This window comes from Hypanus sabinus, chromosome 2, assembly GCF_030144855.1.
Source record: "Hypanus sabinus isolate sHypSab1 chromosome 2, sHypSab1.hap1, whole genome shotgun sequence".
Classification (NCBI taxonomy): domain Eukaryota; kingdom Metazoa; phylum Chordata; class Chondrichthyes; order Myliobatiformes; family Dasyatidae; genus Hypanus; species Hypanus sabinus.
Window position 1 is genome coordinate 196,684,406 of NC_082707.1, and position 27,297 is coordinate 196,711,702.

The following is a 27,297-nucleotide window of genomic DNA, read 5'->3' on the forward strand; positions in this document are numbered from 1 at the left end:
CATGCAATTCCAGTACCTTTTAGTTGCTTAGCATACTTAAGCAAGAATTGATAGGGATGTTCGACCTGCAAGTCAAATTTAATTGTCTGTAGCAGTATTCTCTCCAGAACCATGACTTCCTCCTAATTCAAAAACAAGGAAAATATTTTTTAAAACGTGTGCAAAGAGGTCAATACACTCAAATTTCCATCTGGCTCAGATGACCCAATTTTTCAAAACCAAATGTAGTGTAATAACAATTAAAATCATTTAACTGAAATAGTACCACTATTTTTTGTACACCGCTGATGTTTCCTGACCCAACTAAACATTTCAGTATCAAAGTTTGGATTAGATTCAGTGGAAAATATTGTTCAGTTGTCTAGAAACTCTTTTAGAGCAAATTCCCAAATTAAATTGCTCTAATGTAGGACCCAATTACTGGACAAAGAAAATAATCATCGTCTTGGTGGTGCACATGCAGTTGAACCTACACAGAGATAAAGGAAAGTTACATTAATTAACTGGCATATTTAAGCTTGTTTTATTAGGGCTACTGCTTTGCCTTTCTCTGGCCCATGACCACTTAAAGTGAAGAAGCATTCCTGATGGAACACAAGAATCTCAAGAACAAGAACATTCAAAGGAGCAAAAGAGTGGACAACATCGCAAACTACCCACCCAACTGGTCCCACGTCATCTGCCTCACAAATCGGGGAGTACGTAGTTCTCAAAACTCTCAAAACTGGAGTGGAAGCAAGTTATTCAGAACCCCAAAGATCTGCCCAAGAAGAGTACAAGTGATTGCAGAATAATGCAACCACCAAGACCTAAATCACATTACAGTGGTTTCTTCCTCCTAATTCTTTCTATCTATTGTGCCTTCCTACTCTTGATACACAGAAAATGAAAGAGCAGCAGTTTACAAATCAGACTAAAACAGTATTGGGGCTCCATATTGAACTTTATGTACATCACAACAAGTTCATGTAAATACTACAAGTATGGTGATGAAATGCTTTGAGAGATTGGCCTCAGCAAGAACTTGGACACACTGCAATTTGATTATGGACAAAATAGTTCTACTATGGCAGACACAATTTCAATGGGTCTTTGTGCAGCCTTAGATCACCTGGACAAGACAAACATTGATTATGAACAGTAAAACACCATAATTCTTACAGTGCTTATTGAAACGCAACAGAACCTGGGCCTCTGTATCTCCCTCTGCAATTGGATCCTCGACTTCCTAACCAGAAAAGCATAATGTCTCCTCCTCAATGATGATCAACACTGGCACACCTCAGGGATGTGTGCTTAGCCCAATACTCTACTTTCTCTATATCCATGACTTTGTGGCTAAGCGCAGCTCAAAAGCCATCTCTAAATTTGCTGATGATATAATCATTGTCGGCATAATCTCAGATGGAGACGGGAAAGTGTACAGGAATGAGATATACTATCCAGTTGAATGGTGCAGCAGCAACAACCCTGCATTCAATGTCAGTAAGACCAAATTGCTGATTGTGGACTTGAGAAAGGGTACGACAAAGGAATCAATTCTCATAGATGGATCAGAGGTGGAGAGAGTGAGCAATTTCAAGTTCCTGGGTGTCAACATTGGAGGATCTCAACATATTGATGCAGCTACAAAGAGAGCAAGACATTGGCTATATTACATTAGGAGCTTGAGGACATTTGGCTTGTCACCTGAAACACCCGAAAACTTCTACGGATGCACTGTGGAGAGCATTCAGACAGGCTGCATCACTGTCTGGTATTGGGGTGGGGTGGGGGGGAGCAGGGTTGCAGGGTTACGGCACAGAATCCAAAGAAGCTACAGAAATTTGTAAAATTAGTCACTTCCATCATGGTTACTAGCCTCCATAGTATCCAAGCCACACAGAATAAGCCTTTTTCCCATTGTTACCGTCAGGAAGGAGGTACAGAAGCTTGAAAGCACACACTCAGTGATTCAGGAACAGCTTCTTCTCCTCTGCCATCCAATTTCTGAATGGACATTGAACCCATGAACACTAACTCAGATTTTTAAAAAAATGTTATTTCTGTTTTTGCAACATTTTTAACTTTAATATGCATATATACTTAGTGCAATTGATTTTTTTCTATATTTATCATGTATTGCAATGTACTGCTGCTGCTACGTTAACAAGTTTCACTTCATATGCTGATGATATTAAACTTAATCGGTACTAAAGAAACTGGTCTATTGCTGAAAACAAAAATAAAGTTCACATTCTTCAAACTATAAAATCATATTAACCAATCAAAACCAAGGAAATATTTTCCCCAGCTCTTAACACATGTGTGGGAGGGAATAGAGGAAAAACATGTAATACAATGCAATACTACCACAGAAAGATAACACAAAAGATTTTTATGATGACAAGTTTTTTTTTGCCCACAGGGAAATGCAGATGTCCTTAAAGTACATTAAAAATTAATACCAACCTTGGGGTCGTCTCCAAATTGGGAAAACTGCACATCATTCAGCAAGCTTCGAGCAGTTTTTATGATATCTTTACACTTTTTGGGAGTTTCTTCTACTTTTCCAGCCAGAAAGAGGCAACAGCCTCCTGTGACCTACATTAATGAAAAGATAAGTTAGGAATATACTGGTATACCACATCGGCTGTGGTGAGCAAAAACCTGATACCAACACTATCATAACTTGTAAATAACTTCAATGACAGGACGTCTTATCAACAGGAGCCAACCATATGTATATGATGAAAACACTACACCAGCCTTTGAGAGAGCTCTTTTAAAATCAAAACCAGACTTTGAATATCCCTGCAAACGGAAGAAGTGCTATACCTGCCCCCACACTTCTTCCCTCACCACCATCCCAGGCCCCGGACAGTCCTTTCATGTGAGGCACCACTTCACCTGTGAGTCAACTGGAGTGGTATACTATATCCAGTGCTTCCAATGTGACCATTTATACATTGGGGAGTCCCGCTGCAGACTGGGAGACCTTTTCGCCGAACACCAGTGCTCGGTTCTCCAGCAGTGGCGGGATCTCCCTGTGGCCACACACTTCAATTACACAGACCACTCCCACTCCGACATGTCTGTCCATGGCCTCCTCTACCGTCAAGATGAGACCACACACAGGTCGATGGAGCAATATCTTATCTCCCGCCTAGGAAGCCTCCTTCCTGCTGGCATGAATGTTCAACTCACTGACCTCCGTTGATACCCCTGCCCCCCACCCTTACCCTCATCCCTATCTATTATTTTAGTCTGGTTCTCCTTCTCTCTCTTCCCCCCCCTCACTATAATCTCTCCCCCAGGCCTACCTTTCTTTCTCTTTTATTTCCCATAATTCTCCACCTTCCCCCCAGCCCATTTCCCTCCAGCCTATCCCTTCCCAGCTCTCTACTTTATCCCTCCCCCCCACTTCTTATCCCCCCTCGACCATCCCATGTTACTTCACTCCTGATGAAGGGTTTCGGCCCGAAACGTTGTTATTACCTCCTCCCATAGATGCTGTCTGGCCTGCTGAGTTCTGCCAGCATTTTGTATTTTTTATTTAGACTTTGAATACAATGTGTTTCCTTATTTTTTTGGCATGTTATTCCTTTTGCTGAATGAGTAGCTGGTTATGAATGTTGCTCTACATCAGGCCTCTTAAAAACTAGAGAAGCGAATAGAGCATTTCCTCCTCATGGCATAGTGCTTAGTCTATCTGGTGTCAATACTTTTAACATTCAGTTCAATGGAAAAATTCACTCGAAAACTACAAAATATGATAATGTAGACAGTACTTCAACCACCATGTTTTGTGCTAATAAAGATAGAGCTTGGCAGTATTGGAAGTCAAGAACAAACTCACACTGCTGAGATCCAGATATAGTATAACTATATTTGCATAAGGGACAAAATACTCCAGAGCACAGTCATCAGAAATTCAGATTAAGATTTGTTTAAAATATACAAGCAACATTGTCCTGATATTTATCCTAATCTCAGCATTAAATCATTACAGGTGTAACACTTACCCAACAGGCTGCTATATGTCTAGGGGAAAATGAGATCCAGCCACTCAACAACCCCACTTCCCGTACATGCAGGTGCTGTGGGAATCAAGTTTATGCCTCGCGCATGCACACAGTATCAAATTCACACTAGATACCTTTATGAAATACACTTTAAAGATTTTACTAAAACTAAAACAGTACTAGGCAATACAATATATATGAAAGAAAAGAAAAAGCAAAAGGCGCCAACTTGTCAAAGTTCAGTCAGTTTAGTGCACATCGTTGGAGCTCAACCATCGAACCATTCGACCCCTCGTCACTTTCCTCCGACCTCCACGTCTTCGCACCTGGGACCACCCCCGGTGGTCAACCAAGCAGTGCAGCGCGCGTCCACCATCCTCGGCATCTCCTTCCCGACTCCCGCAAGAACCCCCCAAGCTCCCAGCCTCACAAGACAAAATAACATTCCCCATTGGTTAACAAATGAATACAATCCCCATATCAGCAAGTCTAAAGTTAAACAACTGCGAGAGAAACACTTATCAGACAAAGAAGCATTCCTACACTTAACAAACCAAAGAAGCCATTTTGAGTAACATACACAGGACATTGTACATTCTCCCCCCACCAGCAAATGTCATGCCCTCATGACACTACCAGAGTTCCCCAAAGCTTCTTGCAACACACAAAACCCAACCCAGGTGCAGAAAGCAGCGACATAACTACCCAGAGCAGTAGAAATCACACATGGTTCTCCTGGTTCCACATATGTCAACCGCTCCGGGGGGGGCGCCTTCTTCTCTGAGATCTCCGTACCCCTTCTGCCAACCCTTCCACCTCACTGGGCTCCCTCTTCACCTGCGAACCCTCTGCCTCGGACACCCCAGGTCTACCTGTCAGATCCTCACTCCCTCCCTCACGGGGATCCCCCCTCACCTGAGAACCCTCCGACTCACGCTCGGGTTCCACCCTCTCTCCCCCCAACGCTGGCTGCTTCTCCATCTGACCATCAACACCTTCCCTCCTCTCACCCAACTCAGTATGGGAAGGGCCAGGAGCCTCCTCTTCTGGTACTGAAATGCCAGCGAATGGGAACAGGGGCCACTCATCTGAGTCGTCCTCTTCTGAATCGGTATCCATTCCCCGGTTAAGGACCCGTCCCCGCTCTTCAGCAGCGGGCTCTTCCCTCGCTCCGCGCCTTCGCAGAGTCCTTGTACTAGGCACAACCTCCCATTCTGGCTCCTTGTCCACCTACACCGGGGGTCGGCAACCCGCGGCTCCGGAGCCACATGTGGCTCTTTTAGGTCTGTGCTGCGGCTCCCTGTTGCTTTGGGAAATAATTGGTTGTGGCGACCCTTTTCCTGGCACATCCGAACCGACTCACAATAAGATAGCCTACGGGGGTTTGCGAGCACAGAGCTTTGGAGCCTCTGCGCCATGGGGGGGGGGGGCAGGTTGAGGGAGGCTTAAAAGTGAGGCTGAAGATTTCGAATAAAGTTTTTTTCCTTCGACTGCAGTTACCGACTCCGTGTCGTAATTTTAGCGCTGCGTGTAGCACACCGCTACATGGTCAGTATTTAATTAATATGTTTTTTATGTTAGTTTGTTAGTTTTTGAAATGTAAATCTAAATTTGAAGATTATGGTGATCTTGTACAATCTAAATAAGACGTTGTGGCGGGCGACCCATTTCCTGACACATCCGAACCGGCTCACAATTAGCCAGCGTTCAGGCTAAGGGAGATAGCCTACGGGGGTTTGTGAGTACGTGTCTTTTGCAGCATCCGCGCCCATGGGGGGCGGGTTGAGGGAGGCTTAAAAGCAAGGCTGTTTAGTTCGAATAAAGCTATCTTTGACTGCAGTTTACTGACTGCGTGTAGCAACCGCTACAACGTGTTTTTATCGCTGGCTGTCCAGAGGGGAGGTGCTGAAACGCTTTGTCGCGCGTCTGGAAGAAGTGAAAACTTTCCTGGGCAGCAAAGGGCTCAACTTTCCTGAGCTGGAACAGCCAGAGTGGCTGGAAAAGCTACACTTCATGGTAGACATGACAGCGCACCTGAACACGCTGAACACAGCTCTTCAACGGGGTAAGGACGTACAGCCCTGCACATGTTGGGGGATGTTTTGCATTCGAGCGCAAGTTGACGTTGCTTGCCAGAGATTTACAGAAAGGCACATTGTCTCACTTCCCCAATTTGAGAGAGTTCAAACAATGTCACGACATGATAAATTCGGAGTATTTACATTCTGCAATCATCGCAATGCAAACATCGTTTGGGAAACGCTTCTGTGAGTTCAGAGAGGAAAAAAACACATTATCCTTCCCGGTCACTCCCCTAAGCATCGATCCATCCCTACTGAATACGACTGCATTGTCAGGTGTGAGTCAACCTGAAGAAGTATGATAAATATTTTAATTGCGTATTATTTTACGTATATTCATATGTTTTCATTGTTCAGTGAAATAGTCCTTTTATTTTTCAGGTTGACAGCTGGCTGACGTTATTTTTGGTTTGCTGCTGGCGGCAAATTTAAGTTTGGCGTTTTTCATAAATACAAGAAGGACTCAAATAGACGTTGAGTATTTTACTTAAAAGTAACCTTCAACCCAATGTCTTTTTTTCGGAGTTCAAAATGTTTTTGTTGCATGCAGAAATGTAATTTCGTTTTCTCTGCAGGAGTTCATCAATTTCATAAATGCAACACATTATAGTTTATTTATACATAGCATAAAGGCAAAACAAAACGTTGTATGCAGTGTTATTTCATTTTAAATGTCAAACGGGTTTTGCGGCTCCCAGTGTTTTCTTTTCTGTGGGAAACGGGTCCAAGTGGCTCTTTCAGTGGTAAAGGTTGCTGACCCCTGACCTACACTGTTTGGCCCAGGGGCAGCAGGTGATTCCAATGGAGTACCTTGATAGGCCTATTCCCATCCTCAGGTTTCACCCGGTAAACTGGTAGATTTGGCATCTGGCTCTCTATTACATAGGGGCTGGCCGCCCATCGATCTGCCAACTTGTGCTTACCAGGGAATCCCAAATTCCGTAAAAGGACCCGGTCGCCCGGCAATAATTGGACAAACTTCACCTTTTGGTCATACCTCATTTATTCCTCTGATTTTGTTTGGTAGCCGCCGCCTTGGCCAACTCGTACGCCCGCTGTAACTCCCTTTTCATGTCGGACACATACTTTGGATAGGACTTCCCGGGTAATTCAACCCCAAAACACAAGTCAATGGGCAACCTCGCTTCCCGCCCGAACATCAGATAATAGGGCGAGTAACCTGTAGCGTCATTGCGAGTACAATTGTAACAGTGAACCAATTGTCCAATATGACGACTCCACTTACTTTTCTGCCCAATCTCCAGCGTCCCGAGCATATCCAACAGGGTCCTGTTGAACCTCTCTGGCTGAGGATCACCTTGTGGGTGATAAGGGGTAGTCCTGGATTTCTCAACCCCAAGCATAGTCAGTAATTCATGGACAAGGCGGCTCTCAAAGTCCCGCCCCTGATCACTATGGATTTGCCTGGGAAGGCCGTAATGAACAAAATACTTCTCCCATAACACCTTCGCCACTGTCGTCGCCTTCTGATCCTTAGTGGGAAATGCCTGAGCATAGTGAGTGTAATGATCGGTGATGACTAAAACATTTGCGGTGTTGTTGGTGTCAGGCTCGATCGACAGAAAGTCCATACACACCAGGTCCAGAGGTCCCGCACTCTGCAAGTGCGACAGTGGAGCCGCCGACGCTGGCAGGGTCTTCCTCCGGATGCAACAACTGCATTTCCTACAGTATTCTTCAACCTCCCCCTCATCCGGGGCCAGTAGAACCGGTCTTTGAGTAATCCATAAGTCTTTTCCACCCCCAAGTGTCCAGAATCATCATGTAAGGCCTGGAGTACAGTCTGCCGATACTTCTCCGGCAGGACCAGTTGCCAACGGCCGTTACCTGGTACAAGATTTGGTTCTTTAATTTTATCCGAGACCACTCCTTCAGTAACAGAGGCACGAACGGGTGTTTCCCCTTATCAACCAAATCCACATCCCCCTTCTCTACCACTCTCCACACAGTGCCAAGACCCGGGTCACTCTGCTGAGCAGCTGCCACTTCCCCCGGACTCAGTTCTGGCAACTGCTTAGTCCGCAGTACGGTCAGGTCACAGTAAGCTAGGTGTATGGCATCGTCAAAAACCCCCAAGTGGTCCACGGCTCGCTCCAGCCTTCCTCTTCCCTCGGCCTTCACTGTGATAGCAAACTGACACATCGCCTTCACTCCAGGGGCAGGGACACTCTCCCACTCCTCGTCCTTCTCCTGTTCCCCCGGCTCCCGATGTGACAAAGCATCCGCATCGACATTCTTGCTTCCTGGGCGGTACCTCAGGCTGAACTCATATACAGACAAGACCGCCAGCCACCGAAGTCCTGTGGCATCCAGCTTAGCCGAAGTCAAAATATAAGTGAGAGGGTTGTTATCCATTCTCACCTCAAACTTGGCTCCGTACAGGTAATTGCTCAGCTTGTCCACCACCGCCCACTTCAGCGCGAGGAACTCCAACTTGTGAGTGGGATAGTTTCGCTCAGAGGGCGACAAGCTTTGGCTGACAAATGCTACCAGTCTCAAAGCTTTGCCATGTTCCTGGTACAGAACAGCCCCTAGACCCTCTCAGCTGGCATCCGTGTGCAGTACATATGGCTTTTGGGGATCAGCAAAAGCCAACACCGGGGCCTGGGTCAGCGCCCTTTTCAAAGATCGGAATGCCTCTTCACATCGATCATCCCATCTCGAGCCAAAAGGTTTCGCTGGGTTCCAGTATCCTCCAGCATCTTGCCGCCGGTCCCCCTTCCATTTCTTTCCCAGCGGGGGATATCCATACAACAGCTGAATCAATGGGTGACACATTTTGGCGTATCCTTTCACGAATCGGCAGTAATACCCACAGAACCCCAAAAATGAGTGCAGACCGCTCACTTTCTGGGGTCTCGGCCAGGTGGTCACGGCCTCTATCTTGGTTGGATCAGTAGCCACTCCCTCTTGCGAAATGATATGGCCAACATAGCTAACCGAACTGGCATTTGTCCAGGGAAAGCTTCAGCCCTTCTTCATTTAGCTGGCTTAACACCTTCAACAGCCTCTCCTCATGTTCCTCCAAAGTCGATCCAAACACTATCAAATCGTCCAGGTACATCAGCACCTCCAACAGATTCATATCCCCCACAGTCCTCTCCATGAGCTTCTAGAAGGTGGCTGGGGCCCCTGATATGCCTTGGGGCATTCGTTCGAACTGAAAGAACCCCAGCAGGCAGATAAAGGCTGTCTTCTCATCTGGTATTACCAGATCCCACTTCTAAGTCCAGCACATTGAACCATTTCGCTCCACTCAGGCAGGCCAACGTGTCCTCGACCCTCGGGACAGTATGTTGATCAGGGACAGTTCGCCGATTCAAAGTCCTGTAGTCAACACTCATTCTTCTTCCGTGCTACCACTATTGGGGACGCATGAGGACGTCGAGACTCAGCTATGATTCCAGCTTCCTTCAGCCCGCTCAACTGCTGCCGCACATCCTCAACATCTGCCGGAGCCAGCCGCCGGGATCTCTCTCAGAACGGGATGTCCTCCGTCACTCGGATGGTGTGGCGAGTGCTTTTGGAGCAGCCCACATCAAACTCACCCCAAGAAAAAACAGCTTCCATCTTCAGCATCCTCTCCACTAGCCTGTGTTTCTGCTCCGGCGACACAGGGGAATCCCCGAAGTTAAAGGCTTCAGCGGTCAGCTCCCTTCGATACTCCAACCCCTCCCCGTTAGGGGTCCTCACTGGTGCGCTAGACATTACCGTCACCAGAAACAGATGTGCCAGCGCAATTCCCCTCTTAAAAGTGATTTCTCTTGCCGTAGTGTTCCTGACTCTTACAGCTATTCGCCTCGCATGTACCACCCCTGGTCTCTGCACTTCGGGCCTCACCAGCGCCCCCGCCGGAAATTGTGTCTCCCCTTCAAGATCATCCGGGGCATCTACTAACAGGGCTTCGCCCGTCGGCACTCCTGGGAATCTGGGGGTCCCCATCACGAGTGCACCTCCCCTGGTCGGTTCACCTTGGGCCTCGCCTGCGTACACCACACTGTCCCTCGTTTACACTCCAGGTCCAGCCCTTAGGAGGCAACCCCTTCTGCGAACACTGCTCGAAACACTGGATGCACCGAGAGGGTCTCCAGAAAGTGTTCCCCCCCTTTCTCCTTACAAGCTCCCAGGAGCCGTCGCACAAGGGGGGAGTTAGTCCCCACCAGGAGGGCAGCACCACCGGTTTCCACTGGGTCAGGACACACCAACACCAACGTCTCAATAACTTCAGATACTCCCACATCGCCCTCCGAGAACTCCAATCTCACCGATAGGTACCTATTGTATGGGTAATCACCCTCGCTCACACCCCAAATCTGCAGGGCGTCAAATGGGGTTATGGGCAAATGCTTTAGATATTGGTTGTAGAACGACCGGTACAATAAGGTCACCTGCGTTCTCGTATCAAGAACGGCTTTTGCGTAAACTCCCTCTATCCGTAAACACACACTGGCACGAGGTCCTACCAGCCCATCCGGAATAAAGGCGTGGGCACCCAGTGGTCTTCCGGCTGATCTCTGGGAACGTGTTCCTCCAGAGGCTCCAGTCCGTTCCCTCACTGAGCCTCTCCTAAGTTTCCTGACATCTCTCCCTTCTTAGTCGCAGGGGGGCTTGCCCTCCGCGGGACTCCTTGTCTCTCACAATCCCACCTAAAGTGTCCCTCCTCTCCACAGCTATAGCACAGCCTTGGCCGCCCACAGTCCCACCTGAAATGCCCCTCTTTCCCACAGTTAAAGCACACGCTGCCAGCTGCCCCTCCTCTTCCAGGACGGCTCCCGCTCCCAACCCACTGCACTGGTCGCCCCCGGGAGTGGGTACCTCCCCTGTCCTTCCCCTCCAGAGGGGGATCCCTACTCCCCTGGGGGTTGTCAGACCTCCACCCAGCCAACACTTCCTGTATCGCTGAGGATCGCTCCCGTAGGCCTGAGCCCCTTTTCCGCCCCAACGCTCTCTCTTTCTCCCGCACCTCTCTAATCAGTTGCCCGAACGATGGAGGGGGGCCTTTCCTATAAGCCTGCCGGATAGTCCACACCACCTTGTCCTCCTCCAGAGAGCCACTGAATACCTGACTCATTCTTACACTAGCCACGTCAGGTGCCTTTACTACCCCCTGCCGCCGCAACCCCGTAAGCATCTCCTCCACCCGAAATATGTACTCGGAGATATTTTTCCCCTCTCCGTTGTTCCAGGTGTTGAAACTCTGCTAAAAGCAGCCAGGGCTCCCCGGACAACCCAAACGCTCTCTCCAAAACTTCTATCATTCCTCCACTGAAGCCCCAGGCTCTTCAGCTTTCAAATCCCGGACTGTTTTGGCCGCCGCACCCCTCAAACTTCCCACCAATCGCTGCCTCTTCTCCTCCTCCGAGCCTGGCCACTCCTCTAACATCAAAGACGCATGCTCGATCCAGGTCTCATAGTCCACCTCCCTGTCCGGAGTAGGCTTAGCTCTGGAGAACATCCCCAGCTTCAGCCGTGGCCTCTCGACCACTCCCACTAGGGAGTAAAGTGCGACCGCCAGCTCTGAGGCCTCCACCGTCCCTGGGGGGGGGGGCCTAGTCACGCCTCCCTCCTCCGACCCCACTTTACTAGTGACGGGCACCTCTCTGGGGGCCACCTCTAGCTCTAGCTCCTCCTCCGGTGTCTCCTCATCCTCGGAGGGAGTGTGGAGCCCCCACGGCCCCGCCTCCCCGGAGCACTGACCGTCGCCGGCAGTTCCAACGTCCTGACGTCAGCACTCGTACAAACCAACACCCAGCTAGACTCTACCTCTTTACCGCACCGTCTAGCTACCAATTCTACCTGCCCAATACCGTTTACCAAACTTAACCCCCGCACTAACGCGTTCCCCGAAACTCCAAAATCCACCCCGCTCACTACACAGGCATACTGCACCGGTACATCTTCCAACTCGCACCAGCTAACAATCTTATCTCTGTCCATCTCCGCGCCGCTGCCTGCGCGATTCCACAGCCCCTGACAATCCAATCTGGGATGAGCACCCCACAAATGTAACATCTACCCAACAGGCTGGTATATGTCTAGGGGAAAATGAGATCCAGCCACTCACCAACCCCACCTCCTGTACACGCAGGTGCTGTGGGAATCAAGTTTATGCCTCGCGCATGCACACAGTATCAAATTCACATTAGATACCGTTATGTAATACACTTTAAAGATTTTACTAAAACTAAAGGAGTACTAGGCAATACAATATATATGAAAGAAAAGAAAAAGCAAAAGGTGCCAACTTATCAAAGTTCAGTCAGTTTAGTGCACATCGTTGGAGCTCAACCATTGAACCATTCGACCCCTCGTCACTTTCCTCCGACCTCCATGTCTTCGCACCTGGGACCACCCCGGTGGTCAACCAAGCAGTGCAGCGCACGTCTACCATCCTCGGCATCTCCTTCCCGACTCCCCTGAAAACCCACGAAAACCCCCCAAGCTATCAGCCTCACCAGACAAAATAGCATTCCCCATTGGTTAACAAATGAATACAATCCCCATATCAGCAAGTCTAAAGTTAAACAACTGCGAGAGAAACTCTTATCAGACGAAGAAGCATTCCTACTCTTAACAAACCAAAGAAGCCATTTTGAGTAACATACACAGGACATTGTACACAGGATATCAACTAGGCAGGTTGCACTATGAGGTTGCAAACTATGAAGTGGAAGTTCAGCTTGAAAGCTGATTTTTACAGTTTAAAACCGTGTTTAGTATGGGATGTTACATCTGTTCTTTGTTAAAGCATTTTTCATCACAAGAATCACAGAATCATATACTGACGAAGGCCACTAGACCTATCCAGTACATTCTAGGTCATAGTAGAACAATCCCATCTCCCTGCTGCTTCACCAAGTACATGTACAAGTTCAGGTGCCTATTCAATTCCCTTTTGAAGGCACTGGTTCTTGCCACACTCCTACAGGTAGCGAATTCTAAACCAAAACTACTGACACCACCTCACATCCTGCATAAAATTATAAAATGTGTCCAGAGGGCCATCTGCTACACTCTACCTTTTGTTACGAATGATGAGGAACTCTGATGGGCAGAAGGGTACAGAATCACTAATCCCCCCCCCCCCCCCCCCCGCTTTAGGAGAATCGCAAATCGCTACTATTCCAATGCTGTTATCAAGGGAGATGAGAGAGACACAGGATAACAGTAAAGGCAGTTGTTATTGATAACACTCTTGAAAAATTAATGAGAGAGAGGCCCACAGGTTGGAATGTCTCCTATTGACAAAAAGAGAGATTACTGCTATTGTCTTTTGGAGAAGGTTTGTGTACTAGGTACTGTTCTATTCATTGAAACCCCTCAAGGAGCAACCAGCGTGGACTGTTTTGATGGGTTACATCATCTCAACCTGATTGATACCTGAAACCCCCTGAGTGGGGATAAAACTAGGGTCTGGGGAAAATCCCCTCAGACGCACCAGGAGAGAAACTACAAAACCGGTGGGGGCTTGTGTGTGTGTCCACCCTTGCCTGGGTGACGAGTCCGCCACGGAAGAACGGTCTAGCTGAAGAATAGAGGGGTCATACGTGAATGGCCACAACAACAATGCATCGACGGATCAAGATCGTAAAAGGAAAGTCAACAAGTCAATAGCTGTTACTGCTTTCTCTCTCTCTCTCTCTCTCTCTCTCCAACAATTGCAACACAGCGACAACTACCGCAGCCTGCATGAACTGAACTTTATATTTCCGTTGGGACAATTCATTATCCCCTAGACAACGATACAGCTTCTTATTGATTATTACTATACCCGCACTTTTAGGTTTAGTATTGATGACGTATGTTATCTGTATATTTGCATTGATATTATTTTTGTGTATTTTTACTAATACTGTTAAAAATAGTATCACCAGACTCTCAACGGATACTCTGATCTTTGCTGGTAAGACACCCAGTTACGGGGTTCATAACACTTTCCTCTGTCAAAACCAGTTATGACCTTGTACAGCTCTAAAAAATTTCATCTCAAACTTTGCTCCAAGGTGGACACCATCAACTCTATTATAGGAGCTTTTCTAATATTTTTTAATCTACATCCTCTTCTGGCTAATGGAAAAAGGTGGTGTACTCAGTATTATAAAAGGTTCCACATAACTTGGCTGTTTTTGTACTTTTTAACTCATTTTATGAATTTGAGGATCACACTTAACTAATTGAGCAACACATCACTCAACATGCTTAACTAATGATATATGCATAAAGACTCAGGCCCTCTGTTACTGCACACCCTAAACAATTCTGTCAGTAGTCAATATAATCTCTTATTCATTTGGCCAAAATCTATCACTTGTCATATCTTTGCTTGGATTTCATTTGCCCACTTGTCTACTCAAAGGCTATTAATTATCCCCACTGTTTAATCACACTTTAAAGCTACAACAGGAGTCTCATGAAGCAAAAGTACATAAAACGAACAGCCAGATTAGTCTGAACCTAATCTGACTTTGTCTACACTCTACAGGGTACAGTACAGGAGTAGGAGGGGAAAGTATCTTCCACTGTATTAACAAAAGAAACAAAAACAGACAGTCCATTCAAAAAGCAACACAATGCATGATTCACATTAAACTTGTACAGTTCTTGTTACCATACTAAATACCATGCAGACGACATGTAAACATAGAAAATCCAGACAGGGAAAGATTAAAGGTCTACTTGGTTTGTGATTTGATATACTATTAGTTTGATAAGAATGTGGGATTTTTGAAGATGGTTGATTTTACCCTGCAGATTTAAGCCACTTGTTTATGCAATCCCCATACAAGCTTTTTATTTCTATAAAAAAACAATATTCTACTTGAATAATTAACACTATTGCTTTTGACTATAGAATCAGAAGTTTTTTTTGAAATCTGAGAGGATTATATAAATCTTAACGCACACTTTTCTAGATATAATATCTGCATGGCACCACCATACCTGTTCTTTCAATCACAGAAAACATACAGCACAATGCAGGCCCTTCAGTCCACACAGCTGTGCCAAACAGGTTCTTACCTTATGTTATCCCCTTTGGTTCAAGAGCCTAATGGCTGATGGGTAATATCTGTTCCTGAACCCAGTGATGTGAGTCCTGAAGCTCTTGTGCCTTCATCCTGATAGCAGCAGTGAGAAGAGAGCATAACCTGGGTGGTGGGGTCCCTGATGGTGAATACTGCTTTCCACAACAGCGTTTCATGTGTTGAATGGTGGAGTGGGCTGTATCCATTACTTTTTGTAGGATTTCTGTTCAAGGGCATTGGCATTTCCATACCAGGCCTTTATGAAACCAGTCTATATACTGCACATCCATAGAAATTTGTCAGTTTTAGATGTCATGCCAAATCGCCACAAACTCCTAAAGAAGTAGAGGCGCCACTGTACTTTCTTTGTAATTGTACTTACGAGCTGGGCTCATGACAGATTTTCCAAAATAATCTATATACTCCTGTATCCAGGTCTTTTTGAACACAATCACCAATGGCTTTCGATTTCTATCCACTGAGGAATAACATCTCCTCATTGATAACCAGCACAGCATGTCAAGGATGTGTGTTTAGCTCACTACTCTACTCTTCAGTCATGACTGTGCAGCTAGACGCAGCTGTAACTTCACTAATGACACAAATGTTGCAGGCAGAATCTCAGATGGTGACGCGACGTAAAGGTTGATCGGCTTGTTGATTGATGTCTCAACAACAACTTTGTATCCAATGTCAGTAAGACCAAGGGATTGATTGTGGACTTTATGAGGGGGGAAGTCAAGAGAACACACATCTTAATTGAAAGGTCAGCAGTTTCAGGTTCCCAGGTATTAACAACTTAGAGGACCAAATATATCAATGCACTCACAAAGAAGGCATGCCAATGGCTATGCTTCATTACAACACACACAAAATGCTGGTGGAACGCAGCAGGTCAGGCAGCATCTATGAGGAGAAGCACTTTCGACATTTTGGGCAGAGACCTAACTGAAAGGAAAGATAGTAAGAGATTTGAAAGTAGGAGGGGGAAGGGGAAAATGCAAAATGATAGGAGAAGACCATCTCCGTGGTGCTCCCCTCCCCCTTTCTTTCTCCCTAGGCCTCCCGTCCCATGATCCTTTCCCTTCACTAGCTCTGTAACCCTTTTGCCAATCACCTTTCCGGCTCTCAGCTTCACCCCACCCCCTCTGGTCTTCTCCTATCATTTCGCATTTTCCCCTCCCTCTCCTACTTTCAAATCTCTTACTATCTTTCCTTTCAGTTAGTCCTGACGAAGGGTCTTGGCCTGAAACAGCGCTTCTCCCTATAGATGCTGCCTGGCCTGCTGCGTTCCATCAGCATTTTGTGTGCGTTGCCTGAATTTCCAGCATCTGCAGATTTCCTCGTGCTATGCATCATTAGAAGATTTGGTTTGTCATCAAAGCCTCCAGCAAATTTGGACAGACACACCAATTTCGATAGAGAGCATTCTTTCCGGTATGGAGGCTCCACCATTGAAAAAAGCTGTAGATGGTTGTAGACTCAGATGGCTCTATCATGGGCTCCAGTCTCCTAACCAATGAGGATACCTTCAAAAGGCAGTGCCTCAAGAAGGAAGCATCCATCACTAAGGACCCATCAGAGAGGTGGTACTGTGGCCTGAAGACACACTCTCAACTTTTAGGAACAGCTTCCTCCCCTTTACAGTAAGATTCTAAACACCTTACTATATTGCTCACTTTACATGACATTTAGTTTTATTTATTTTTATATTTCCTATTATAACCTATACTAATTTTTATACATTGTACTGCTGTCACAAAACGAATTTCATGACAAGACTCTACTGTAGCAATTTTATGCATTGCACTGTACTACTGAAAAAAGCAACAAATTTCAAGACGTGAGTGAAGAAAAAGCATTTCAGGATGTATATTGTATACGTTTCTCTGACATTAAATTGGAACTTTGAACCTTTGATAATAGACCAGATTTTCATTTGGGTATTTACTGAGGACAGAGTGGGAAGGGCAGAGGGGGAAATCATGATTGGGAAAAGGGAGAGCGGACGGAGAGGGAAGCACCTGTGAGACATCAATAAACCAATAGTTCAGAATCAAATGAACTTGCCTGGTGTCCTAGGGATGGGTGTGTATGCACCAGTACCACCCACTGTCCCTGGCACTCCTTCTCTGCCACATCCCAACCCCTCCTGCGGCACTTCATTCAGTTTTCCCAACATCCTTTGCTCCCGCCAATTTACAAACTCACTGTCCACTTCACGTTGACAAATTCAGTACTGTGCAAAAGTCTTAGGCATCCTAGCTATATAAATATGCCTAAAACTTTTGCACAGTACTGTTATGTCAGTGATAATAAACCTAATTCAGATTTCAGAAATACTGTTTTGCCAAAGTGCATGACCTCACATTTTCCACATTACGCGTCAACTGCCATGTCTTCATCAATTCACTCTACCCAGCTTTGAAGCCTCAATATAACCAACACTGAGCTTTTTATTCAGAATAAGATTTATTTAGCATGTGAAAATGGAAGCATACAGTGAAATAGCTGTTTGTGTGAACAAGCAACAGAGCTAAGAATGTGCTAGGGGCAGCCCACAAGTGTTGTCACCCATTTCTGGGCTAACATCGTATGTCCATGATGCTCAGCAGAACAACACAGAACACAAACTGAACACCATAAGCAACAGGAAAACAAGCCCCTTTCTTCCTTCCCAATCATCCACACACAAGTACAAACATCCAACTCCAGGACAGGCCTCTTGATTTCCAATTGACTCTTGGGCTCCAGTGTTCAGTATTGACATCTGGAGTGACTGATGATGGGACCCAAAACTCGCATGAACATTTGATCCCTTGTCTCATCGTCCTGGAACAGCTCAGTATCGATGGATGTCGTTCATTGCCTGTGCATGCCACTGGCCTTCAAGCACAGAGTGGATGCCTAGGCTCTGACCTGACCTCTAACTCATCAATATCCGTCCCCAAACCCTAACGTGACTTTTTATTCCCCAAAACCATTGCTACGAACATTAAAACAAATCTGAGCCATGATCTCAATACAGACTGCAGCTCGGTGCCATCTTGACCAGAAATCAGTAGCAAATCTATATTTATTACATTTAATTCCTTCATCCAAATCACTGACACAAATAATGAAAATTCCATCACACTACCACCCAACGATAATCCTCCTGTTTTCAATTCTTTAATCCTTAATCAAAACTAGTATACTATCACCAATATTATGCACTCTAATTTGGTTTCATTTTGTTATTACTAAAACCCTCCAAAGGTCCAAACACACCATACCATTTGTCCTTATCATAAAGTTCCAACAGATTTGCTAAGCATGAAATCCATTTTGTAAATCCAGGTTGAATGGGGCTACTCCTATTATATTTTAAAAGTCCTGTTATAACCTCCTTAAAAAGAGATTACAGCATTTTCTCTGCCACTGAAGTCTGACAAGCTGGTCTATTATTCCCTTCTCCTCTCCCACTTTTCTTAAACATTCATTAAAAAACTTAAAACTTCTGTTATTATATTTTCACAATTCAAGAGTACCAGCTCTTACTGATTTAGAGCAGGGGTTCCCAACCTTTTTTAAGTCATAGACAAAAACCATTAAGCAAGGAGTCCATGGATTTAGAGATACAGCATAGTAACAGGGTTTGTATGTGCCGCCCAATTACACTTATGTGACCAATTAACACACTAGCCCTTCTGTCTACCTTTGGAAGGTGGATAGAAACTGGAGCACCCAGACAACACCCATGCTGTTAGGAGGAGAACATGCAAACTCCTCACAGACAGCAGCGGGAATTGAACCCTAGTCGCAGGCACTGTAAAAATGTTGTACTATTATGAAACTGTGCCACCTCATTGTACAGAAAGAGTGAAAGAGGCCTACTCTTGATACATTTCACGTAAGCCAGAAAGAATATAATTTCTGGCACACACTGCCACTGATAATCAGCTTTCATTCAGTGTTAAATTTCAGATTAATTTATTGTTATAAACACTAGGATGTAATGAATTTGTTGGTTCACATGAAGCCCAGAGCATATTGCTCATCCAGATGGAGGCATTCCCTAACAGCGAGTGAAGTTCTTTGCTGAGACACCACATAACTATCCAATGAGGCATAGAATTAGCTGTTTGGCGGGATTCTATGATCAATGGAGTAGCTGTGATGTAAACATTAGCTATTATATACTGAGCAACATTAACATACTTAGTTTCCTATTACTCAAACATTCGAAGGCTACAAAAGCAATTCGTCAATTTGTTGAAATCCACGTGAAAGAAAATCAGTTAGTCATCTGAGGCTGAAGTACGTAGGTGTTTCCAACGAGTGGACAGTCGCAAGGCTGTGGGACCAGACAGCATCCCAGGGCGGGTACTCAGGGTGTGCTCGGCACAACTGGCAGATGTGTTTAAAGACATCTTTAATCCCTCCTTCTTCTAGTGTAGGGTGCCCTGCTTCAAAACACCCACCATTGTTCCTGTACCTAAAAAGACCAAGGTAACATGTCTGAAATTCTGCCGCCCTGTTGCACTCACCTCAATAATAAGCAATGCTTTGAGAGGCTGTTCAAGGACTACATCTACAGCATGTAGAGCACCCACATCTGCACCACCTACACTGGACTCCCTACATTTCACCTACCAACACAACTGATCAACAGATGATGCAAGCCACAGCACTACACACCCATCCTTACACAGCTGGAGAAGGAAGCTTGTGTGAGAATGCTGTTCTTGGACTACAGTTCAACATTCAACACCATAATTCCCTCTAGGCTTCACAAGTAGTTCAGAGGCCTTGGTCTTCACCCTGCCTTGTGCAGCTATATTCTCGACTTCCTGTAAGATCACCGGCAGGTGGTCAGAGTGAGCTCCCCCACCTTTGCCCCTCTGACTCTCAACACAGGTACCCCCCATGGCTGTGTGCTAAGTCCCCTCCTTTACTCTCTGTATACCTATGACGGTGTCGCCACCTACAGCTCCAATCTGTTAATTAAATTCGCTGATAATACTATATCGATCGGCCTTATCTCAAATAATAATGAGGCAGCTCACAGAGAGGAAGTCATCACCCTGACACAGTGGTGTCAAGAGAACAACCTCTCCCTCAATGTCGAAAAAGAAGGCGCTGGCTATGGACTACAGGAAGAATGGAGACAGGCTAACACCTATTGATATCAATGGATCTGGGGTTGAGAAGGTAAACAACTTTAAGTTCCATGGCATAAACATCACTCAGAATCTCACTTGGTTTGTACATACCAGCTGTGTGGTGAAAAAGGCACAACAGTGCCACTTTCACCTCAAATGATTGAAGTAGTTGGCATGATCCCCAAATCCTAAGGACTTTCTACAGGGGCACATTTGAGAGCATTCTGACTGGTTGCATCACTGCCCGTATGAGAATTGTACCTCCCTTAATCGCAGGACTCTGCAGAGTGGTGTGGACAGCTCAGTGCATCTGTAAATATGAACTTCCCACTACTCAGGACATTTACAGACAGCTGCGTAAAAAAGGCCTTGAGTCACCCCAACCACAAACTGCTCTAGCTGCTACCATGCAGGAAACGGTACCACAGCATTAAAGCCAGGACCAGCAGGCTCCGGGACAGCTTCTTTCAGCAGACCAACAGATTAATTAATTCACGCTGATACAATTGTATTTCTATATTATATTTATTGTGCTGTTGTACATACTATTTATTACAAACTACTGTAAATTGCACATTTAGACAGCGGCGCAACATAAAGATTTTTACTTGTGTGTGGAGGATTTAAGAAATAAAGTCAATTCAATTCAAGTTAATTCAGGAGTTCACAGACCCCTTGCTTAATGGTATTGGTCCATGGCATATAAAAAGGTTAGGAACCCCTGGTATAAATAAAATACACCAGAACAGTATACTTATACTTCAAGCACAACGTTGAAAGCTGTTCAACTTTATACAGCAGGTCTGTTCAGTACTTACATATCTTGGAAACTGTTTGAAGGAATGAAACATGTAAAAACGATGAAAGTAGATGATTCCAGTAGCCAGTGTGTCATAATGTCTTACAGCTTTGGTTAAAGAAAAACATTTAGTAATGATTTCCAAAAAAATTGTAGACAAAGCTTAAGATGGATAACACTCAGTCCCGCCTAAGTCTTTCTTCATATTAGTAAGATCTCATTTGATTCCTAGACTATGCTTTTTAGCAATCTAGTCGACATTTCATTGCAATTGGTGTGCTGTTCAAAATTCCTAAACTCTTCCCGAGAGCGCCATTTTGAAGTGAGTACACAGCAGCAGGGCTACGTGATATAGTGTAGTAAAGCTGTAAGTATCCACTATTGGACCATTCAGATGGTTCAGTAGCAGAAACACGAGATGACGTTCTCCTTCATTTTATCGGGGCTCTGGTTCCTAAGCCCCCTAAGTGGCTCACTGGAAAATTTATAATCCTGTACAACATCTAAAAGAATTAAAATGTGTTGCAGTATTAGTAGGAATAACATCCAATTGCCTGGAAAATCTGCTAGGCCAGCACTACAGTCCCAAGCATGCTGGAATGTCAGAGCTTTACTGTACATCCTAATTAGCAGTCTTTGCCTTCATCTCTAGGTAGTAACACATTTTCATGGACTGAATTATCTGGAACATTAATTTGAAAGGAGAAAATGCATACAACATGCTTACTTATTTGCTCCATTCAAATATCCAATCAGAATCCTATATAATGGAACCTTACCACTTATTATTATAGATGAGAACTATCAACAAGTTAACACTTCTAGATCTTCAAGAAATTTAGAAAAATTCCTCTCATCCATAAAGATTTTGAAACTCTATGACATCAGTTCAGAATCAATCAAGAGTTCACATACTTCAAAATGGGTTAACCTAAAACTATGATGCAAAATCAAGAACAAATGTATACTTTAAAAATGGCATTTGGGCTTGGAGAGCTAACATCCATCAGATTTGTTGGTAAAGATTAAAGCAGTCTTTGCTGAGACACGTTGAATCTATCTAGCTCAGCACACCTGGGACCTGGCTAGTGCAGGACCACAGAAGTTGTCAGTAATGCCCCTATCATCTTCCTCTAAGCAGGAGAACTATTCTATTTAAGAATAAAGCAACAGTTGTGGAGTATGGAAGCTAGAAGGATCAGAGAATTGCCCATAACCCAAAGCTTCCGTTAGTCATTTACTGTCAGGTGAGACCAAAAAAGTTGCACGGGTAGGTTAGTTACAAAATACTAGAGATCTTAAATCAATTTTAGACTTTAGTTAGAATTAGATAATTAGTATACATCTATGCCACAGATTCAAAATTTACTGGTGCACAGAATGTTGAACTAGATAGTTTCAAACTGTAGTTAACTCCATTGGATGATACAAGCAGAAAATGCAAAAGGTATGCTAGACACCATTTGTGGAGATGGAAGCAGAGTTAACATTTCAGGTACAACACCATGCACTTTGAGATTAATTCTCTTGGTCTTGAGTCAAACATATGAATGTTGCTTGAATTCCAGATTGAATTGAAGAATTCTTCTGTAAGCCCACTGAATTCAAAATCAAACTTTAAGACAAGAATTAAAATCAGATGAAAGCAAAAAGAAGTGATGCAATATCTCAAAGTACAGCTCAAAATACACAACTATTCCATACTTTGTGAACATTGAGCCAAAAACAACATTGATGCAAAAGTTTCAGCTGAAAACAGGAAGGCTGGAAGAAAGGCAGGTAAGTACACTTTTTGAAGTTAAGTAAAATGTTATCCTCGATAAAAAGTGTGCATGTACATGCAAAATACGGGAGGAACCCAGCAGATCAGGCAATATTTATGGAAAAGAATAAATAGTTAATGTTTCAGACTGAGACCCTTCATTAGGACTGGAAAGGAAGATGCTCGAATAAGGTAGGGAGGAGATGGAGTACAAGTTCCAAATTTCACCAGGCTGGTTTCACCTATCACTTGGGATCCTGTTGGAGGCGGCAAAGGTGGAGGCAAAGTACATCGGGGGATGGATGGCGCTGCCTCTTGCACGCATGCTGAGCTCGTCGACTTCATTAACTTTGCCTCCAACTTCCACCCTGCCCTCAAATTTACCTGGTCCATTTCCGACACCTCCCTCCCCTTTCTTGATCTTTCTGACTCCATCTCTGGAGACGGCCTACCTATTATAAGCCTACAGACTCTCACAGCTAACTGGACTATTCCTCTTCCCACCCTGTCTCTTGCAAAAAGGCTATCCCCTTCTCACAATTCCTCCGTCTCCGCCGCATCTGCTCTCAGGATGAGGCTTTTCATTCCAGGACGAAGGAGATGTCTTCCTTTTTTAACCAAAGGGTATTCCCTTCATCCACCGTCAACTCTGCTCCAGTTACGCTGCCAGCTTGTTCTACATGCTCACATTCATCTGAGTGAAATTTCCTTTCAAGCTTCCCTTAAACCTTTCACCCAACCTCAGTGGAAAACGCCTGCTTGCATTTACCCGATCCATAACTCTCATAATTTTAGTATACTTCTAGCAAATCTCACCTCAATCTTCAATGCTCCAAGGAATAAAGTCCTAACCTACTCAATCTTTCTTTATAGCTCCTTAGAGCTTTACTGGACATGGACTTTTAGACTTGACTGGGTTTATTGAAAATAATGGAATATCATTAGCCTGGAGATAAAACCCAGTAACTAGACAATGCACTAAATAACTTTGAATTCAACATAAATTATGGAGTAAATGGGATTTCAGACCACAAATGGCTTACCTACCCTTTCAGCACCTTTTCTTCTTCATTACTGGGGTCTTTGTCCTGTTTGACATCTTTATATTCAATGACATAGCATCTAAAAATTCAAAAGGATACAACCCGAGACGAGTTCCCACATCAAATATAAACCTGGCACCCTCTCGACGATAGCGTGCCTCCGTTGCTGGATCAAGTCCTTCCAACTGGGATGGAGTGTGTGCCAGATCCTTCTTATCCCAATACCAGCATGGCTTCCTAACGTCCACATTTGCCAGCGCTGCAGTCAGGGTGGAGTTCTCTTTGTTTTCCTTCATTTACCTGGAGCCAGAAAGTAAACAATCACTTAAAAGATCAGTTAGCAGTATCTGTAATTGTTTCACTTTTCGCTTTATTGAAAAGATTTTATCTACGAGTCATCAAAATGTCAAAAACGCTATTGCAAAACATTCTGTACTCATCTAAATTGAATTTTTCTTACAGATGATTTTCATAACTATTTAACACTTATCCTTTTGTGGTCATTAATACTGGTTCACAACGCCTGATATGGGTACTGATTGTGACAAATACAAAGGTCAGATGTAAGCTTGCTTATGTAGCAGAACTAAAATAGGCAGTGGTTGTAATAAATCCAAGCCCAGAATGCCTATTCCCTTCACCTTGTTGGTATGAGTAAGAAAAGTTGACAAGAAAAATGCTGTAATGTTATTACGCAGGGCTAAGGAGTCTCTGAATCAGTGTGACAGATTGGTGGAGAGAAGAGGGCTTAAAGAGTTAAGACCATAAGAGATAGAAGCAGTAATTGGCCATTTGGCCCATTGAGTCTTCTCTACCTTTCAATCGTGGCTGATTTGTTATTCCTTTCATGACTAAAGGTTGATCCCTCATAAAAATGAAATACTATCTTACGTCTTCTTAGCTTGGGATTGAATCATTTGGATGTACTCCAGTTCAAAATTCATAGAAAATTTATTATCAAAGTCCATTTGTCACCATATATAACTGAGAACAACACACACAAAATGCTGGTGGAACACAGCAAGCCAGGCAGCATCTATAGGGAGAAGCGCTGTCGATGTTTCGGGCCGAGACCCTTGCCTGGCCTGCTGTGTTCCACCAGCATTTTGTGTGTGTTGTTTGAATTTCCAGCATCTGCAGACTTTCTTGTGGGCATACTGAATAAATCCATAATAGAATCAATCAATGAAAAATAATTTATCTTTTGTTCAACTAGCATGCAAAAGTTAAATGGGTTGAATAATGAGGTCCAGAATGGAAGCACAGTCACTGCCACAAATAGGCAGGATTCTGATGTGACTGATGATGGTAAATTGTAAGATGGTGCCCCAATTCAGTCATTCACATTGAGTTTCTACGTGCTCCCAATGCATGAAGTTGAGATTTCTGCATGATGGTTGTTTTAACATTTTGAACAGTCATTGGACAGGGAGGATTTCCTATTACTGTCATATTTACCCAGAAGTCAATGGCTCAATGCATTTTTTTCCAAGGAACTTCAATCCTTTCCTTGGTCCAATGGTATTTTCTCTTGACAAAACTTTAAACAAAGTTTTGATTTTGGAAAGGCATGCAAACCACATATTTAAATACAAGTACAGTGGAAAGGCATGCAAACCACATATTTAAATACAAGTACAGTGGAAAGGCATGCAAACCACATATTTAAATGCAAGTACAGTGCAAATACTGCAATTCAACAACTGGGGCTGAAGTGATTTTGTTTTTGGAGTCTAAGCAACATAGGTGAGAGTTTTGTAAATTAACTCCACCACTGCTCCATCTGTTGTGGACCTGCTGTTAGGATTGTGGCTTTTATGCCATCAGAGTAAAGAGGTGACTTTCTGTGAGCAGCTAAATATGAGGGCACAGTTCATTTCCTTTCAGTAGGTACAGCTAAAGGTTTTAGTGAGATCAAAATGGCCATGGTAAGCTGCTCCTCCATGTACTTGCATTGAAGTTGCAGTATGGTATATATACATCACGTCCTTGGCTCTCGATTAAAATTTAGGGAGCAGTTGAGGAGGACCTGGTGATGACTTCCCTCACAGCAGGCAGTGAGAAAGTCTCTCTGTAGTTATCATAGATGAATTGGTTGTTCTTGAAGACGACCATGATTTTAGGATCTCTGGTATTGCCACTTTCCAGATGTGGACAATGGGATTATACATTCATGACTGAAGGTCTTCACAACCTGATTGTAATTTTCAGCAGAGATATCACATACTTCTAAAACTTTGTTGTTTTATGACTTGGCACATGTCTTTTTGACACATTGGTCAGAACTGACTGCAAAACTGAGTGGTAGCATCATTGGGATGCCTGGACTACAGCATTTTCTGTTGGTGCTAACACTTTTGGGCTAGGTTGGTGAAAATGCAACATATTATCATCAGAATTGTTATGGCACAAGTGACACTAACAGCATTGTGGTCTTTTACTGAGGCAATGATATAACCTTACAGATACCAATGTCCGGAGCGTTGACACGATGGCACCTTATGTTACCATATTAGATTTTTATGATGGCCGTGGTAAGATGGCAGCATGTTTGATCATTGCAACTTCTACAGGGTCAAAGTATTGTCTTTTTAAAATGTTATTTTTTACGAGTGCAAGACCCTGCTGGATATTAAGAACTTAAAGTACTACAGGTCTGCACCATCAGTGAGGTGCTCGTTGGCAGAAAAACGGATTCCATTAGATTGCCCACTGCCTTTGCACAGACTCCTCTGACACAGGCAGCAGTGTGACCTTTAAACAAAATTTTGGAAATATGGGGTTCAGTCATACAAACTACATATTTAAAAGAATAGTGCAGATACTGCAGTTCAACAACTGAGATGAATTTTCTCCCCATAATGCATAAATTTCCTCCAGGTGCTCCAGTTTTCTCCCACATTCCAAGGTGTACTTGAACTTCATCCGCTTCTGATTGAGCCATGTTAGAGATAACAATTATTTTGTTCTTCTTTACACTTGTGTACTGGAAATAGCATGGAACAATTTTGAATTTTGAAAACATTCCTATACATGAAGGTGGGGATGTGGCTGGGAAAAACATACCACACAAAAATTGCCGGTGTAGTTAAATTGATCTTTGACATCTCTCTTACCCATTCCTAAAACCTTCTTAAACCCTTAAATAATCCAAACACAAAAAAGGTCTGAATTTTTGCCTCAAGTTTCATTAATTTTTTAAGATCGTGCAATTGCTTGAGTCCCACCTGAACTCTAAAAGCAATTCCATCAAATGCCCTGTGTATTTACTTACACAATCATAAATAGATTATCCCTCATGTATTAAGTGAAATTTCTTATTTTGCAGCAGTACAATGCAAAAAATACAAAATTTTAAAAAGAAACTACAAAATAAAAAATTCCAGGAATAATGAAGTAGCAATTAGAAATAATTTGGAA

At 44.1% G+C, this 27,297-nt stretch overlaps 2 protein-coding genes across 5 annotated transcripts in view; both read right to left on the reverse strand.

Moving 5' to 3' along the window:
- The window catches only part of ccnk (cyclin K), a 52,708-nt gene that overhangs the window by 20,585 nt on the left and 4,826 nt on the right, over positions 1-27,297 (reverse strand). For all 4 annotated transcript variants that reach the window (XM_059962413.1, XM_059962407.1, XM_059962402.1 and 1 more), the window contains exons 2-5: positions 23,977-24,177; positions 21,092-21,173; positions 2,452-2,583; positions 17-122 (exon numbers count right to left, since the gene is read on the reverse strand). In XM_059962413.1, the coding sequence (XP_059818396.1) occupies positions 17-122; positions 2,452-2,583; positions 21,092-21,173; positions 23,977-24,173 (517 nt within the window). In that variant the 5' untranslated portion in view covers positions 24,174-24,177. The remainder of the gene's footprint in view (positions 1-16; positions 123-2,451; positions 2,584-21,091; positions 21,174-23,976; positions 24,178-27,297) is intronic.
- LOC132389768 (uncharacterized) lies at positions 3,422-8,633 on the reverse strand. Its single transcript, XM_059962341.1, has 2 exons — positions 6,851-8,633; positions 3,422-5,234 (listed from the first exon to the last, which is right to left on the reverse strand). Exon 1 carries the CDS (start codon positions 8,459-8,461, stop codon positions 7,796-7,798), a length of 666 nt encoding a protein of 221 aa, XP_059818324.1. The 5' UTR covers positions 8,462-8,633; the 3' UTR covers positions 3,422-5,234; positions 6,851-7,795.